The sequence below is a fragment of the Delphinapterus leucas genome, chromosome 20 (assembly GCF_059928025.1).
Source record: "Delphinapterus leucas isolate spDelLeu-1000000601 "Yukka" chromosome 20, BTC_Dleu_Yukka2, whole genome shotgun sequence".
Classification (NCBI taxonomy): Eukaryota; Metazoa; Chordata; class Mammalia; order Artiodactyla; family Monodontidae; genus Delphinapterus; species Delphinapterus leucas.
In genome coordinates, this window is record NC_143148.1 from 14,091,569 (window position 1) to 14,109,185 (window position 17,617).

Genomic DNA, 17,617 nt, shown 5'->3' on the forward strand with positions numbered 1-17,617 from the left:
AGCCAGCTGTGGTTGCCCTGGCAACGGACTGCTGCAGCTGCAACGGGGAAGCAGTGAGGAGGGAGGCGGGAAGCTGGGGACTGGGGGAAGGGAAGGGATGGAAAGATGAAGACTAGGGGCTGGCCCCTCCCCTCGGGGCCGTTGGTAGGGATCAGGGGTGCCAGGGGCGCCTCACCCTACACCCAGACATCACCTGGAGCTCCCTATCCCGATGTGGGGCAAAGGACAGAGGGGAATGGGCAATGGGATATAGACCCAGGGACATTAGGAGGAAGACAGATTTGGGTGAGGTGAGGTGAGGAGTGAGAACCAGGATACAAGAGCAGTCAGGAGAGAGACAGATAGGAGCCACATATTTATAGAGAATGAGAAAAAGAGCAGGAGAGGGAAGACGCAGACCTGGAGAGAGATGTAGATGAAGAGGGCCAGAGGAATTATGGTGGAAGAGGACAGAAGAGATGATTTAGTGGGAGAGAGGCAATAATAGTAATAAAAACCAGCAGACACATGGGGAGAGACAGAGGAGGAAGTACAGGGATCTGGAGAGAGAAGCAGAAGAGATTCCATGTGGGGAGGCAGGGAACCAGGGCACGTAAAATAGGAGAGCGGAAGAGAGACTAAGAGCAGGGAGGCACATTTGGGGAGAGAGATGAAGTTAGGACCCAGCACAGGCGAAGTCCTAGGACAATGCCACAGACATGAGATTTCAGGGGAGAGGACACAAAGAATTTAGGGAGACAATAGAAAAATCTGGAGAGAGCCAAGAGCAGGAAGGGATTCAGAGCCTGGGTGAGGGGAGAGCCAGAGGCGGGGTGGGAGGCAGAGGAGACTGGGGGAGGGTCGAGGAGGGCGCCCGGGCCCGCGAGAGGGGGACAGGCAGAGGAAGTGGAAAACTGGGGCAAGATGGGGAAGGGATGAGCAGGGCACAGTTCAGGCGAGAGCGCAGGCTGGCGTGTGCGAGTTGTGGGGTGTTGGAAGTTGGTGTGTGTCACAGGCGCCAGGAGAGGATGTGAGAACAGCTTGTTCCGCCGTTTCCGTGCTGGAGGGGGGAGGGCAGCATGGGTTGAGGATGGGGCCTCAGGGAGGGCGGGGACAGGGAGAGTGTCTGGAACACTCTAGAATTTTTAGGAGATGTGGAAATAGCTGGTCCACCTCCTCTGGAAAAAGGATATATAACCGTTTTGGAAAAAGATTTGTTGTGTGTGTGTGGGGGGGGCGGGTGTGTGTGTGCGGGAGAGTCTAGGTTACAGAAGCATCAGGTTTGAGCACGGAAACAGTAAACTCCATCACAGGTAAATGTCTAGGTGGGCCAGAAAGCCCCAGCCGTGGGGCCAGCTCTGTCAAGAGAAGGGGCTGCTTCTCAGATCCAGGTGGAGCTGGACCTAGACTTCCCACCAGAAGCCGGACCTTGGGATTCTCACATGAAATTTCGAGGTCTGGAAAATAAGTTTGACCCTGATCCCCGGGTCAAACTGCGAAAGTGTTTCGCCAGGGCAGCTGCAGATCTGGGCCCAGGAGTTTAAGACCGCTCCCAGCTAGGAGAGCCCCTAGGCCCGGGGCTGAGGTCCCCGGCTGTGTCGGTATCTTTCCAAGACACCTCCACCTCTCCCCGAGCCCCCGGGGCCTGGAAGCAGGGGCTGCTCTTCACTCCAAACCACCGACTAGCTGACTGGCAGAGGGAGGCCTACCCCCACCGAGGGCGGGTGTGGTGCCAATGAGCTAGCACCCGGCAGGGTGTGGCCTGGGGCGACAGCCCCGCTCAAGGAGGCAGGGGCCCCTCAGTTCCGAGTCTTGCTGAAGAGGACAGAGTTACCAAGCTCGAAATCCAGCTTTCTTTCTGTACGATCTCCAGATTTTAAAAAGTTGACCATTAATTTTAAAACCAACACAACTCCATGGGCCGGGTCTGGCTTTTAGGCCTCCAGTATATGAATTCTGAGGTAAAACCTTCCTCTTTTTAACTTAAGAATTTCTTACATTCGGGGGAACTCCCCGGCGGTGCAGTGGTTAGGACTCCGTGCTCTCACTAAATTTCTTACATTCTGAGTGTTGGATTTCTGTCACTTGGGTTTCAAGAAAAAGAGAATGGTGCTCCCTGGCTCTTAGGGGTGTGTGCGTGCATTGGGGGGGGGGTGACGGCGTTTGGGACAAGGGGGACAGGAGGAGGGGGCTGACGCTGGATCACACCCGCTTCTCAGGGAGTCCAGGCAGCTGCTCAGCTAGCGAACACACAAGCCACTTCTATGAAACATTTATTTCCTTTAAAACCTCCAGAAACATGCCAGAAAATCTCAAGACGGGGATGGGGCTGAGGGGTGGGGGGAGATAATAAAGAATAAAAAAATCCAAATGAAACAAATCAACATAAAAAAAAAACCCCTGCTGCTATCTTCAGCCATCACATAGAACACCAAACTCAAATTAAATGTGCTTTGCAGAGATCCTTTAGAAATAACAGACAACAAAACCCAAAATCATAATTTACACTTGTCGATGTACATGATTAGGTCCCCAAAATGATTCAAATGATCTGAAGATGTGAGGAGACAACTTAAAAAAACAAAAACGGGTGGGGGAGGGGTGAGCCCCAGGTTAGGGTCTGAGGAAAGGGTGGGGTGGTAAGTGGTCCTGGAGAACCCTCCCCAAAAGGGACCCGGGAAGAGGGGCAGAGACATCACAGTAGCTGGCCAGGGCTGAGGACCCGGCAGGCGCCCCTCGCAAACCACAGGTGAGGGAGAGGAGATGGCAGACCTGAGGGCCTTTCTCGCGCGACTGCAGTGCTGCCGAGGGGCCAGAGGTTGATGGCAGGGAGGCACGACGAGGGTCCTTTTCTCTTGCTCCTTCAACGTCTGTGTCCTGTGTGGTCGGTCCCCAGAGCCTCCTTCCCTGAGGTTTCCGGCCCCAGAGAGGAGGCGGCGGGGTCTCCGGACGGGACTGGACCGCCCGGTGCTGGCCCCCCGCCGGAGCGTGCTGCTCTCAGCTGGGCCCCCCGGCCTGCCTGCCCACCCTGCTTTCGTCCCCAGCCCACGGGGGACGCGCCTCGATCCTCAGCTTGAGGTTGGGGGAATCCACAGACTGTGGCCGTACAGACTTGTTCTGGCGCAACTCCACATGAAAAAATAAATATATATATATATTTTTTGTTTGTTTTTAAAGGAAAAAAAGAAACTGTTTCCTGGGTGAACAGCGTAGTACCACACCGGCCTGGCTGCCTGGCCAGCTGCCCCTTATTGCCTCGAGAGAACCAGCGTCTTGTGGGGTTAGCACAGCAAGGCGCTCCCCGGGGAGCACAGTGACGGTGTCCGACGTTGCTGCTGCTACTGCGGGGCCTACGAGATGGGCCGAGGGGCTTTGCAAAGGGAAACAAAAGCGGAGAGGAGAGGGAGGCTGCCTCCCTCCGGCCCGGACCTGACGGCTCCGTGGAGCCCCTCCTGGTGCCCGGGAGGGGCCGGGGCTGACGGAGCTGGGGAGAAGGAGGGGTGGGCTGTGCCGGTTCCGCCGCTGGGCCTGGCCGGGTCAGCAGCTCGCAGGCGGAGGGGGCCCAGGTGCCGTGGCCTCTGGCAGTCAAGGGACTGGTAGACAAAGGCTGGAGAAATGGTCCCGAGCGTGCAAATACCTTCCCCCTCAAAGAAGTTAACTCTGGATGCTGGGGTTTCCTCGCTCCACCCTGGGACCTCCCAAGACAATAAATGAAACTCTAAGAAAGTGCTCCTGGTTGCTTTTTGGAGGATAGGGTAGGGAGGGGGCAATGTCCATGCTTTCTGGAGCCAGTGCACCAGGGACCAAGAGCCCTGGCCCACTTCCACGCCGGCCCGCACCTCTCCGGGCGTGAGGGGAGAGCGGGATGGTTTCCCGCTGTGATTTCTCAGGCAGGGGTCTTGGCCCCATAAGCCCAGACGCTGCTGTACGTGGTGAAGAAACCCGGTTCGGGGATTCCTGGAGCTGTGGGGTTTGGAGACTCACTCCTGCCCTCCACCCCCTTCCTACAGCTTCCAGTGGCTTGGTCCTAGGAAGAGGCTGGATGTGGATGGCAGGATGGGACCCTGGGGGCAGTGTGGGCGTGGCCCAGCCCCCAGGAACCTCAGATGGCGGCTCGGAGGGAGACCACGTCGCCCTCTGGGGCTCGAGGGCCAGGAGTGGACCCCAGCTCACAGCCCCGTGAGGCCTCCCTCAGGTCCCACTGCCACCCCGAGTGTCCGTGTCCACGGGAGGGCGGTGGGGCCCTGGCTGCATAGCTCGGTCACACCTGCAACCAGAAGCCGGGCTGAAGGAGAGGACAGCAGGAGCCCCCGGTCTGCCCAGGCGGAGGGGGGCAGGTGGCAGCCTCTCCACCTCAGAGTTCCTTCTTTTCCCTGCAGAAGATCTCGGCGAACTTGCGTAGCTGCTCGCTGGCGGCCTGGGACTCCTCCTGCAACCGCTGGTTGTTCTGCCTCAGGCTGGCCACCTCCGACTGCAGCACCGCCTTGTCTTGCTTCTCCTGCGGGGGCGGGGGCTGGCATCAGCGGGCGCACCTTGAATGGCTCCCCGGGGCCTGCGAGCCCCGCTAGGCCGTGGTTTAGAGCCAGGCTGCCAGGGTTCAAATCCCAGCTCTGCTTCTCAACAGCTGAGCAACCTCGGGCAAGTTTCGGCCCCAGTTTCCTCCGCTCTAAAAGGGGCAGTTGAGAGGTCTCCCTGAGGTCACATATGTTGAGCTCTTAGAACACAGCCTGACGTGCAGTAACTGACAAACATCACTGTAATTAGGAGCACCTCATTCCACACTCACAGCCACCCAAGGGCTGGGGACTGTTGTTACCCCCATTTTCCTGGAAGAGGAGACCAGACCTCACACAGCAAGTAGGGGGCTGGGATGTGGATGCAGGGCTGCCCTTCCAGGACAGTGTAAGATGCTCAGGCAGTGACTTGTGCAAGGTCACACAGCATTAAGTGGTCGGGTGGGATGTGAACCTGGGCCCCTATGACCCCTGTGCTTGAGACTCCCACGTTCGACTCGGCCACCTTTTGGCTTTTTACCCAAACACATATAAAACGACAAGTGAAAGTCTCTTCCACTCTTATTTCCCCTCACTCTTCCACACCCTGGAGATAAGTACAAGGAACAATCTCGAATGTCGCCTTCTAGATATCCCTCTGACCCACAGCTCTTAAACGTTTTTTAAGTATGATGATGTTCTAGGAAACGGCCTTGCAACTTGCTTAATTTTCTGCTTGAGTTACTGGACTTCTTTTGTATGTTAGTAAATACATAGATTTCTGTGACTACTTTAACCGGCTGCAGACCGTCCCGCTGCACGGGTGTCCTGTCATTTATGTAACCATTCTCCTGTCGACAGACAGCTGCACTGGCTCCAATTTCTTATCGCCAGCGGTGCAGCAGCGAACATCCTTGCTCATGGGTCTCTTCGTGCCCGTGCTTGAAATTCTGTTGGACAAGTTCCCACAGTGAAACTGCTGGGTCGACAAGGTACGCAATTACAGTTTTGACAAATATTGTCCGACTGCCCTCCAAAACGGCTGGGCCAATTTACTCTCCCGCCAAGAGGGTATGAGGGTTTCTCTGTGTGCTTTACCAGCGTTCCCTACTGTCACTTTTTACTCTTCACTCATGACTACATTCAAAGCTGGGTGGCCTCCCCTAGAATAGATGGGGTGTGGGTGGGGACGGGTGCCTCAGCCTCGCTGTCCCCCGCCACCCTCCGGGCGGGCCTGGAAGTGCAATGGGGAGGTGCGTGCCACGTGAAGCGGCCGCCTGGCAGCCTTACCTTCTGAAGGTCCGTGTGCAGCTGTTTCAGCATCACCTCCAGTTGGTACACCTTGCCTGTCAGGTCCAGGGGTGGCTCCTCACTGGAAGGACAGGGGGCAGGGTCAGGCTCTTGGCCCACAGCTGGGAGGAGCCCGGGATACAGGCTCCCTCTTGTCCCTGAGGCTCTGGGGAGTCCTTTTCTTGCTGGAGTCCCAAGGGATGCCTGGAGAAGGCCACGCTCCACCTGGCGAGGGCACGTCTGTGGATGTGGATGTGGGTCGTGGGAGCACCAGGCCTGCTGTGTGTGCATTCCTCCAGAGGATGGACCACGCGTGTGCTTTTGGGAGAAACTCCCCCACGTATGACCACCTCAGGTGGCACAGTACAAAGAACACCCCCCACGCCCATCCACCGAGCCCCCGGCAGGCCCGAGCATCGCTCCGGCACATGGGACATGTAAGTGGGCAAACGGATGGGAGAGCCTGACTGATGGACAGGACCAGTAACGATACGGACAATAACAGCCCCCCGCTACTGAGAGCCCACCCTGTACTGTGTGAGGTTTCACCTAACAGGGCAGACGGTGGTTTCCCCACTGGACAGAGGGGAAACCCAGGCTCAGGTGGGGGCTCTGCACACAGGACCCCAGCCTGTGGCTCCCCCTCTGTGCAGATTCCCCCGGGCTGGACCCGCCTGGCCCCTGCAGAGGAGGGCAGGCAGCCGAGAAGGCTCCACTGGGAGCTGTGGGAACGCACACACCCGGTAGGGATGCCGGGGTAGGGGAGGCGCATGGGCTGCAGCAGACGAGAGGGAGATGGGGGTGTGTGTCTCTGCCCAAGTAGGGGAGAGGACTCGGCCCTCCCGCCTCTCCCACCCTTTCCTCCCTGCTGGTGCTGCATCTTGGGGAGCTGCAGCCACAAGGGGAGACAGGAGGCAGGTGGAGGGAGGTCATCAGTTCAGGGCGAAAGGCGTCCGGGAGCGTGCCCAGAGGTCCCGCCATTTCCACACCCACCCTGCTCCTACCCCTGCCGCGGTGCCCCATCTGTGCCCACCCAGCTCTGCTATTAGAGTGGGGCCAATCTTTGGTGGAGGTTGAGTTCTAAAGCCACTGTGTGAAGCAAAAAACAAGGACAGTCAAAACCACCCTCGAAAATCGCTTCAACTGCCCATAAAGTACAGTGCACGACTGCTGTATACGGAGCCCTGCACGGTGAGGTGTGCAGGTGAGTGCGAGATGCACTACTGAAACCCACGGACGTGCAAACATGCCATTTCCATCCTCGCTCCCGCTTTGTAGTTCTATTTTCTGCCAAGCTGGCGCGGATGAATCTGCTGCACTACATGTGAGATGCCACATGTGAGATGCCCGCCTCCCCGTCCTCCTTCCTCCCCCGGAAGCCTCGTGAGGGCAGGGCTTGGGCCTCCATCACCGCTGTGTCCCCAGACAGCCCAGCACGGGGCCTGCCGGGGAAGAGTGAGAGGTAAATGTCAGGGGAACACACGCGTAATTTAGGAACCTGCAGAGGAGGAGACCCGGGAGCAGACAGACTGGAGGCTGAAGGCCGGGAGCGGGCAGACAGAGGGGGCAGACGAGAGGCCCGGGGGCGGGGGGGAGACTGGGGGACACTACTTAGCGATTTTGCAAGTTGGCAGTGAAACAATCCTGAGTGCTGATCACAGGGCTGACCCCGACTTGGTCCCTGCTGGGCCCCCGCACGTGGGTTAGTCCAAAGTCTGTCAGGTGAGAGGGGCGGTTGCTCCTGCAGCTACTGCCAAGGGGGTGGTGGGGTGACCTGCCCGGCGGCCTCTCACCCAGCGTGGGGGAAGGAACCTCACCTCATGGTAGGGGTAGTCCTGGGGGTCGGGGGCCCCCTCTCCAGGCTCAGGTGGCTGTGGACAGGACTGTGCGCTGGCGGGATGTCCGGGCTCAGAGCTGGGTCGTTGAGAGAGAAGAGCGAGACGGCTCTTTGCACTGCCGGGCAGAGGGGGGCGGTGGTCGGCAGGGCTCCCGGCTCCTCCTCACCCCACCCCCTCCCCCAGTGACCAAGCCCTCCCTGGAAACTCCAGGACACTGCCAATCACACCCCGGTGAGATCACACAGGCACGTAGGATGGATTCTTGCCAAAATACCAAACCAAATCAGGACACAAACAACAATAACCCGTCCTGATTCTGAGCAAGCCTCCAGACCCGATGACCAGCTTATACAAAATACAAGGGACAGAGAAAGAAATTAAGTTGCGGTGTGGGGAAGTGACCACCCAAATTGGGCAGAAGTGACCTGGTATCGTCAATAAATAAATGGTAGGGGGAAAAGTGGCCAGAAGTGGATGGGGTTGACGCCGGGTGGTGAGGATGTGGGGATTCATCATCCTAGTTCTGAGAATGTAAAACTTCAAAAGCAAAAAGGAAAGCGAAACAGAGAATATCAGGTATACGGAAGAGAGAAAAAAATCTCAGGGGGCTGCCTGTTAAAGCAAAGATTCCCGGGTCCCACCCCAGACACATGACTGGCTCTGGGGGAGAGGCCCGAGCACCTGCATTTTCCGATGGGACCATTAGGTGATCCTTCTATAATGGCAAGAACTGGTGACAGTCCTGATGCATCCAAAAAGCGGCTGGCTGAGTGAGCCCTAGGACAGCCAGACAATGGAATGTGCAGGGAGTGAACAACCAGAGGTGGGGCTGCGTGTCGCCCCGTGGGGAGAGGGCACCGCTACCTGGCAAAGGCGGGCTCCTTTACATCTCTGTGCTCTTTATATCTCTGTGCTCAAAGAACAGCACAGTGAAAACCCAAATACCCTTCCCCAAGACCCATCCACTGTTAACGGTTTGCCACACTTACTTTCTGTGTGTGTGTGTGTGTGTGTGTGTGTTTTATTCCCTAACCATTTGAGAGTAAATTGCCGACATCCTGGTACTTCATCTCTGTGTACTTCACTACCCATCTCCAAAAAGTAAAGACATGCTCCTATATAATCATGAAACAACATCGTACTCAGGAAATTTAACATTTATATGGTATTACTGTCTAATAGATAGTCATCTTGAAATTTCTCCAATTCTCTAAATAACATCCTTTATAGCTGTGGTTTTCTGTCTTGGATACAATATTTCTTCTCTTCGAAAATACTTTTCTATAAACAGTTTCAAACAGGCCCCAAAGCAGAGAAAAGAGCATCACGGGTCCTCATGAACCCATCGCCAGTTTCAACACTTTTCAACATACTCTAGTTCCCTCCCCTGCACTCTCTTTGGTTTTTTTATCCCCCGATCACTCTTCTCCTTTACGTTTTCAAAACAGCTTATTGTGGTTTAACCAACATACAACCAACTGCGCACGCTGAAAAGTGTACAATCTGGCCCGGTGATGGTGGCAGCCGAGCCTCAGTCGCCTCACCTGTAAATGGGATACTAATACATCCCTCAGACTGAAGCGCAGAAGAGATGATGTTTGTAAAGTGATAACGTGCCGGCTGAGGAGATGCTCCGTAATGTCACTGTGGCTGCAGAGTTACCTCCTTCAGGAAGTGCCCCCCACCCCCGAGCTCATCAGGCCTCTGGACAGCAGCGCTGGGCCACTGCCTGACAGCCACTCCCCAGTGGTTCTGGAGTGTGAAGCTGGGGTATCCCTGAGGCCGGGCCCTGTATTCTCCATTGCTCTCCCTCCTACCATGCCCTCCCCACCCCAGAGGCCTGAGTGCCTTCATCCCGTGGCTTGGGGAGAGGCTGCAGGACAGGATGGAAGCAATGAATGGAAGCAAAGAGGGAGGAGCTTCCTCCAGGGCCACCTGTCAGATGCGGGCTGGCTCACACGTGGAAATAAGAAGGATGTGTATCGTATAGGTCTGGTTTAACAGATCCTGCTCTGTGCCAGACCCATGCTGGGCACCCAGTGGTGACTGAGACAGCCCCGGGTCTTGCCATCATTAGAAAGCAAGGGCACAGGCAGAGGGGTCAGGGCTATAGGAGCCCAGAGGAGGTGCCTGATCCAGACTAAGGGATATCAGGGAAGGCTTCCTGGAGGAGGGACAGCAAAGCTGTGGCCTAAAAGATGAAAAATGAGCCAGAAGAATATGTTCTTGTCTGTCAGGGTTTCACAGATGAGGGAACTGAGGCTTAGAAAGGTAAAGCCGCTTGCCCAAAGTCGCACGGGAGAGAAGTGGCAGAGACTACCAGCTGTCCCTCATGGTTTTTCCTTCCCCTTCTCGGTAATAACACATCACAAATTTCAGCCTCGCGCGTGGCCTCACACCCCAGCTTGCCCTGGCCCTGGAACAAGGTGTGGCCGTGACACTCTGACCAATGGGAAGCAAGTGTAGGAGGAGTATAAGGCTTTGGGAAACGTCCTCAAAGGGAGGGGATGTCTCCCCTGCTGGTCAGAGCTGGACATCATGGCCAGAGCTCTAGTGGCCTGACTGTGAGGGTGAGGCACCCCAGGAATGGCGGAGCAGGCGCAGAAGGGGCTTGAGCTGTAATGCGTTTGTGGAAGTGCCATACCAGTCCCAGACTGCCCACCCCAGGAATTTTTGCTGCATAAAATCTTGTTTAAGTCATTGTTAATTTGGATTTTCTGCCATTTGCAGCCAAAGTATGTCTAAGTACAATTTGGATTATGACAATTCTGCACCCTGTAATAATAACAGAAAGTACTGTCTGCTGAGAGCGTGTTCTGTGCCCGACACGTTTTACACAGACTCCTCCCCGCGGCTCCAGGCAGTGGGTGCAGTCTCATCCCAGTTTTGTAGACAAGGTAACTGGGGGAATCAGACAGATGAAGACATTTGCCCAGGACTGCACCGTGACCAAGGAACAGGGCGGGATGTGAACCCTGCTCCCCCTCATTCTGGAACCCGAGTGTGTCCCCCTTCAAAGCCCCAAGACCCTCCGTGGATCCTTCCAGAAGAGAGAAGGGAGTAGGGATCTGGCGGGCCTGGGTGGAAGGTGCCTACCTTCGTATGCCTTGGCTGCATTTACGAGGCTGGACCACTCAAGGCCAGCAGCCGTGTCGGGCAGCGGCATCATCCCTGGGTCCAGGCGCCGCAGGGGCCGGTCCCGCCCATCGGCCAGTGAGAGCTCGGAGGCTGAGATGGTGGCTGGGTGGGGACAGCGGAGAGGGGAGGTGGGTGAGTGACAACGTGTGAGAAACAAAGAAATTAACACATTATGTTACACTTCATATACAATTATGTAACATTATGTAACTGTTATACCTGTTAACGTATAAATTAAACCAGTACATTATATTTATTAGATGATAAATGCCAGGGAAAACACCCAGCAGGGTAAGGGGGTAGGAGCGTTGGGTGTTTACGTAGGTACGATTTTAGGGTGCTGGGGGAGGCCTCGCTGAGAAGATGGCCTTTGCACAAAGCTCTGAAGGAAGGGGGGGGCGGGGCGGGGGCACCTGGGGGGAGAGCATTCTGGGCAGCTGAAAAAGCCCTGAGGCAGGAACATGCCTCGAGGTTTCAGAGACATTGAGGGGGCCCGCGTGGCTGGGACAGAAGGAGAGGCAGAGAGCTGTGGGAGGTGAAGTCACAGGTGACAGTGCTGGACTGTGTGAGGCCCTGTGGGCCATGATGAGAACTTTCTCTCTTTGCCTGGGTGACATGGAGCCACAGGTGGGCCCTGAGCAGGGAGGGGTGTGACCTGTCACAGGTGTCCAGAGGGTCCCTCTGGCTTCGTGTGGGGGACAGGCGGTAGGCGGGGGGAGCGGGGAGCAGGGAGGCAGTGGGGAGGCCCCTGCGATGGTCCAGGGAGTGAGATGAGGGCGGACAGGACCAGGTGGGGCTGCAGGGACAAGTGGACGGACCCTGGGTCTATTTTATAGGTGGAGTCAATAGTATTTCCTGAGAGTAGATGTGGGCGTGAGGCAGAGAAGGGTCCAGGATGACTTCAAGATCTTGCAGCTGGCACCGAGACGGGGAAGGCTGGGGGTGGGATCGAAAGTTAGTTTCTGGGGGCGTATGAGATGCCTCAGACACTCGTGGGGCGCTGGCCACGTGAGTTTTGGAGTGGAGGAGCGAGTGCCAGGCTGCAGATACAATGTGGGGCGCTTCAGTGTATGGATGATGTTTAGACGTGGCAGGGTCACCGTGGGGAGACCTGGTCGGTTCAGGTATGACACGTTGGGTAGAGAAAGAGTCTCAGGTTGTTGGAAGTGACAGATGGCACAAGCACCGCACCAACAGCTGCATTTGCTGCAGAGATAGAGCGAGTCCCCTGTGCTGGGCTTAGGCCCCCGGCCTCAGCTCACCGAGGCCTCACAGCCCCTAAAGGGAAGGGGAGAGAGGATGACAGTGAAGCATAGAGGCCAGGAGGTGACTCAGGCAGGAAAAGCCATGTCCCCAAGGAGCGTGTCCTCTCTGCGGGCACCATGCTGGGTGTTACAGGGATCATCTCACAGTCCCACCTCCAATTAGCCGGGAGGGAGGTGCTGCTATGACCCTGTGAGGCAGAGGGGGCAGCCTACACTCAGAGCGGGAAGCTCCCTTGCATGCAGACTCACGCTCGCCAGTGGTGGCACTTGGGTGTGACACGTGGGGTCTGACACTGACCCTGCTCTAAGCCCAACCCCACACGGCTCTGGTGTTCAGAGGGGCCCTGTTAATATCCTATTTTAACCCTGCTCTCTAGTCCAGAGGCACAAACCTGACTGATGACAGATTAGAACGCTCGCTCCTGGTGACAGCACACTAACAGAAAAATACGTAAACAGCTACTGTTTTTTTTTCAGCGATTACTGAGTATCAGGCATTGAGCTTAGTGTTTTCCATGAGGAACTTGTTGGATTCTCGGATTAACCCAGTGAAGTGGGCACTGTTTTTGCCCCCGTTTTTACAGGCACAGAGAGGTTACCGCTGTAACTTCAGGACCTGGGCTACAAACTTAGGCCATCCAGCTCTCAGGACGTGTGGTGCTAGTAAGTGTTGCCCAGTGAATGAAAGCTCAGGGGAATGAATGAGGGCAGGAAGGATGCCGAGCCCTTGACCTCCATGCTCTCCATCTCCAGCCTCCAAGCATCTCACTACCGAGCGGGTGAGGGTTGCGGGAGCAGCTGCCACAGCCAAGCAAGCTATCAGCGGGCGCTGTTGTGAGAGGCTCCTTGGCATGGAGAGCCCTTCATCCGTGAAGCCCAGGCCTTGGCTGACGGCATCTCCTCAGCCCCGACGTGGCTTGGGAAGGGCTCTCGAGCAGGCATGGAGAGGTGGACAGGCCCAGGGCCCCCGGCCACACTGAGGCCAGATGGGACTCTCTGTGGTTCAGGGGGACAGGGGAGTCAGACGGGCAAAGAGAGGTATATGTGTGTGCTTCATGAGACAGAGGGCCCTGGGCTGTGGTCCCCGTACGGACCCAGACAACCTGGACCCGGCTCTTAGGGAGCCCCCAGTCCAACAGGGGAGACAGACTCATTCCCACACAGTGACAGCCCGGAGTGAGTGGGGCTGTGATGGGAAAACATAAGGCAGAGTGAGCAGGATGGGATGGGAGCAAGCCAGGGGGCTGTGGGGGCCCCAGAGGAGGCGTCTGACTCAGCCTGGCAGCCTGGCTGGGGAAGGAGGATTTCCTGGAGGCAGCAGCATCTTTTTTTTTTTTTTTTGATGTGGGCCATTTTTTTTAAAATTAATTAATTAATTTATTTTTGGCTGTGTTGGGTCTTTGTTGCTGCATGTGGGCGTTCTCTAGTTGCGGTGAGCGGGGGCTACCGTTCGTTGTGCACGGGCTTCTCATTGCGGTGGCTTCTCGTTGTGGAGCACAGGCTCTAGGCACACGGGCTTCAGGAGTTATGGCACGCAGGCTCAGTAGTTGTGGCTCGCGGGCTCTAGAGTGCAGACTCAGTAGTTGTGATGCACAGGCTTAGTTGCTCCGCGGCATGTGGGATCTTCCTGGACCAGGGGTTGAACCCGTGTCCCCTGCACTGGCAGGTGGATTCTTAATCACTGCGCTACCAGGGAAGTCTCTGATGCAGACCATTTTTAAAGTCTTTGTTAAATTTGTCACAGTATTGCCTCTGTTTTATTTTATTTTTTTTTTGGCCCAAAGGCATGTGGGATCTTAGCTCCCCGACCAGGGATCGAACCCGCACCCCTTGCACTAGAAGGCAAAGTCTTAACCACTGGACTGCCAGGAAAGTCCTGGCAGTGGCATCTTAGGTGAGACTGAAAGGATGAAGCAGAGCTACTCAGGGGCATTCTGTCTGCCCTGTGTGGGTCTGTGATCTTTGTGCACATTACCCCTGCCCTGGCCCCTCTTGCCTTCTCCTCATGATGTGTCAAATGCCTACTATGTGCTGGGCCCTGCCTGCAGCACGGACAGGGCAGTATAGGTAAGATGCAAATGAAGGAGACACAGAGTGAAGCTGCAAGAGGAACTGCCAAGAAGCTCAGCCCCACAAGGGCAGGGCTGCTCTGACGCGCTCCCGCTGTGTGCCTCGTGCCTAGAGCAGAGCCCGGCCCAGAGCAGGTGCTCAAGAAACATCCGTGGAACGAAGGCAACGGAGGGGCAGGCCGGGTGCTCTGGAGTTTAAGACGGGAGGGATGACGCAGGCTGGAGCTTAAGGGAGGCCTCCAGAGCAGTAACTGAGCAAAGCCCTGAAGGAGAAGCAGGAGTTAGTTATCGAGAACAGGGTTAGGGGAAGAGCGTGGCCAACAGAGGGACCAGCCACGTGGAATGCCCTGAGGCGAGAAGAGTGGGGGACAGAAGGATCTAAGGGAGGGTACTGTGAAGTGGAGGGACTGAGGTGGGGCTCCCCTCATGGGGCAAAACACCAGGCAAGGAGCATGGACCCAGATACTAGGTTAATGGGGAGCCATGGAAGAATTTTAAGGGGGGAGATAGAACCCCTCAAAAAAGTCCCAGAGCCTCCTCCAACCCATCCCCTGCAATGTACAAAAGGGTTCCATCTAGATGCTACAGGGGCACAGGTCCTCAGCTGAAACCCTTGGGGTGGACACATCTCTGAAGTCAAGATTCGTTGGGATTTGATAAAGTATGATGCGCTATATATACAGACACACCCAGAAAGGTCGGCAGTACCCCTATTCAACACACTAGCGCTCCTCAACGAAGCAACTGATCGTTCACACCAAGTGGGGTGAAGGAGGACCATAAACAGCCTCACATCCATTCAGGTCGAGCACTGCTGCCCAGTGAGCTTGGCCCAAACTTCTGCTTGGCCTTTCAGTTTCAGAGCCTTTGGGGCTGTGGATAAGGGATTACAGGGTGGGCTGAAGGTACGGCCAACCCCAGCCAGCGCACAGCTTTTTGATGGAGGCCGTGTGCACAGCGCCCCCTTCAGTAATTATTTGCTGATGCTGGTCACACCCCTGTAACCCCTTCCCTTCCAGAGCTGGCAGGCCTGGGGGACGTCACTTACGTAAATAAATATTCATGAGGCGATCTGCTTGGTGCTGGAACACGGGGCTGGGGAAGCGGGGTCAGGACCCTAGTGATGAGCTCTCCAGTCTGGAGACACCTAGAGAGACTAACACCCTCTCTCTGGTCTCAGATGACCCCAGTCCTTGGGTGCCCCCATTCCTAGGTGACCCCCAGGAGACCCCTGATGCTTGGCCAACAACCCCTTGTTCTGTGGGTGACACCCGGTGCTCAATCATCAGGGCCCCCTGAAGCTCCTGTGCACTTCGGTTCCCTCCGTCAGCTGACTGTGACACTGATGACCCCCAGCCTTTGATCTCTAGGTGATCTGCGTGCTCGTGCCCCCTGCTTCCCACCCCCTCACCCCCAACCAGCTCCTGGGTGCCCGGGCTCACATTTCTTCTCCGGGAAGCCGTTGCCGGTGGCAGGGGTGGTGCTGGGGCCGCCGGGCGGGTGGGCGTGCTGGTGCTGGCGGCGGGCGGGCAGCGTGCTGGAGGGGAAGGCGCAGGTGCTGGTGAAGAGCACGTCGCTGGGCAGGCCCGGCTCCAGGCCGGCAGGGTTGGCAAAGCTGGGCTCCCGACGCCCGCTGCACAGGCTCTCGTCCGACAGCGTCCGCTGCAGGCTCTTCTGTGGCGACTGCTGCCAAGACAGGGATGGGAGGCGGGACGCCAGGCGTGGTCACGGCCAGGCCCAGCCAGGGTCGCCGTCCTCAGGGGCTTCTTCCCGTCCTGGACGTCTGCGGTCTTTACCCAACCACCAACCATTTCTGCTCCCTTTTTGGTCAACGTACTCCAATTTTCTCCTGGGGATCCCTCCTACCCCCTCTGCAGCCCACCTTATTCTGGAGGGCCGACCCCACCCTCCAGCTCCAGGTGAGGTCAGGGAAGGCAGGGTGACCCGAGCTGGAGCTTGAGAGACAGTCATTGGTGGGGACCACGCGGGACAGAGTGCTGGCTTCCCCCAGAGCTCAGGCTGGTGGGAGGGAACCCTGGAGAGACTGCTGCCACCCAGGTCCCCACAAGAGAGCTCGCAGCCAACAAGAGGGAGGCAGGGACAAGAGGGAAAAGAAGCAGGGCATGTGTGAAGGGACTGAGGACGCCTGCTGTTTTGGCCCCCCCACCCCTGGGTCACAAAAGCCTAAATGCCCCCTGGGCCCCGCTCCTGCACTCCTGGTCCTGTGGTCCGGGGGTGGGGGGGTGGGGGTTGCTTCCACCCTGGGCTCCACGAGAAGGACGTGAGAGCCAGTAAGAGCATCCCGGTCCAGTCGCGTGAGCTACGGTGGAGATAAATCCCCTGCAAGCCTGCCAGGCTGGCTCACGCTGTGATCCTGCCCCTGACCAGCTCGACGTCCTGACTCCTGGCTGCGGAGCCACACACCCAAACAGGCCGGCAGGTGCCGCGGGCAGAGGCGGTGGGCAGGCAGAGGCAGTCCTCCTCCCCCCACCAGCCTGTCTGATTGTGTGTGTGTGTAGGGGGGCAGGGGCAGGGCAGCCTCTACGTACTCTGGCGTCTCTCTCCTGCTCGGGTGCCAGGTTGTCCATGATGATGAGTTTCTTCAGGTCGTCCTCGATGGTGGACTTGTAGTTCTTCCGGGGAGAGCGGAGGTCTCGGAGGGAGGCCCTCAACCGTGGCTGCCCAAAGACGTTTTTGGTGTTGCTGTCCACCTGCCTGTAATGAGGGGGTCATGGTCAAGGTCAGAGGGGTCTCGGGAGGCTCAAGCTGCTTCTCAAGGTTGTCCTGACCTGGGAAGGCTGGCCGCCACTGGGCGAGTGACCGCAGCTTCTCCACAACATCTGGTGAAAGTGGGACAGAGGAGAGACTTGGTTTATTCTCTCTACTCGCTCATCCCACAGATGTTGCCTGGGAACCTACCCTGTGCCATGCGTGTTCTCGGCGGGGGGAGGGGGGGATACAGCGGTGAACGTGAAGCTGACTCCAGTCAGAGAGACTGACAATGAATAAATGAACAAAGACAGAGACCCCATAATGTGAGGTAGAGAGAGGTATTCTGAAGAGAAATAAAGCTGGGTAAATGGATAGGGATCGCTGGGGATGGAGGCTGGCTTTTCTGAGGGGATGACATCGGAGCAGAAACTTGGAGAGGAAGGCAGGAATCCACCTGGTATGTAGAAGAGGACACAGGGCAGAGGGAACAGCAAGTGTTGGGCTGTGAGGTGGGAACAGGCTCGGTGAGCTTGCGGAGCGGCGGGGATGAGTAGCTGAGGGGGAGGAGGTGAGGCCTGGGAGGCGCTGGGGCAGATGTGCTGGAACTCATGAGCCACAGAGGGGACTTGGGGTTGCATCTAGGGAGCCTCTGATGTGGTGAGTGCTAGGTCCTGATGTGCATTTTAGAAGGGTCTCAGACAGAAAAGTGACCCTCATGGAAGCAGGGAGACAGTGAAGAAGGGAGGCAGTTGTTCAGGTGGGAGACTGAGGTGGCCTGGACCAGGGGTTCCAATCACAGAAGAGGGATGGGGTCCCACAGAGGGAGAATCCCC

General features: G+C 56.9%; 1 protein-coding gene across 16 annotated transcripts in view; it reads right to left on the reverse strand.

Annotated features, from left to right (window-relative positions):
* Positions 1 to 2,239: 2,239 nt before the first annotated feature.
* The window catches only part of SIPA1L3 (signal induced proliferation associated 1 like 3), a 237,412-nt gene continuing 222,034 nt past the window's right edge, over positions 2,240 to 17,617 (reverse strand). For 9 of the 16 annotated variants that reach the window (XM_022586228.2, XM_089902922.1, XM_089902919.1 and 6 more), the window contains 6 exons: positions 16,622 to 16,787; positions 15,515 to 15,758; positions 10,697 to 10,840; positions 7,580 to 7,715; positions 5,763 to 5,844; positions 2,240 to 4,477 (listed from right to left, as the gene is read on the reverse strand). In XM_022586228.2, coding sequence (XP_022441936.2) covers positions 4,334 to 4,477; positions 5,763 to 5,844; positions 7,580 to 7,715; positions 10,697 to 10,840; positions 15,515 to 15,758; positions 16,622 to 16,787 — 916 coding nt within the window. In that variant the 3' untranslated portion in view covers positions 2,240 to 4,333. Of the gene's footprint in view, positions 5,449 to 5,762; positions 5,845 to 7,579; positions 7,716 to 10,696; positions 10,841 to 15,514; positions 15,759 to 16,621; positions 16,788 to 17,617 lie in introns of all 16 variants that reach the window. The other 7 variants (XM_022586227.2, XM_022586226.2, XM_089902926.1 and 4 more) reach the window with 7 other exon arrangements.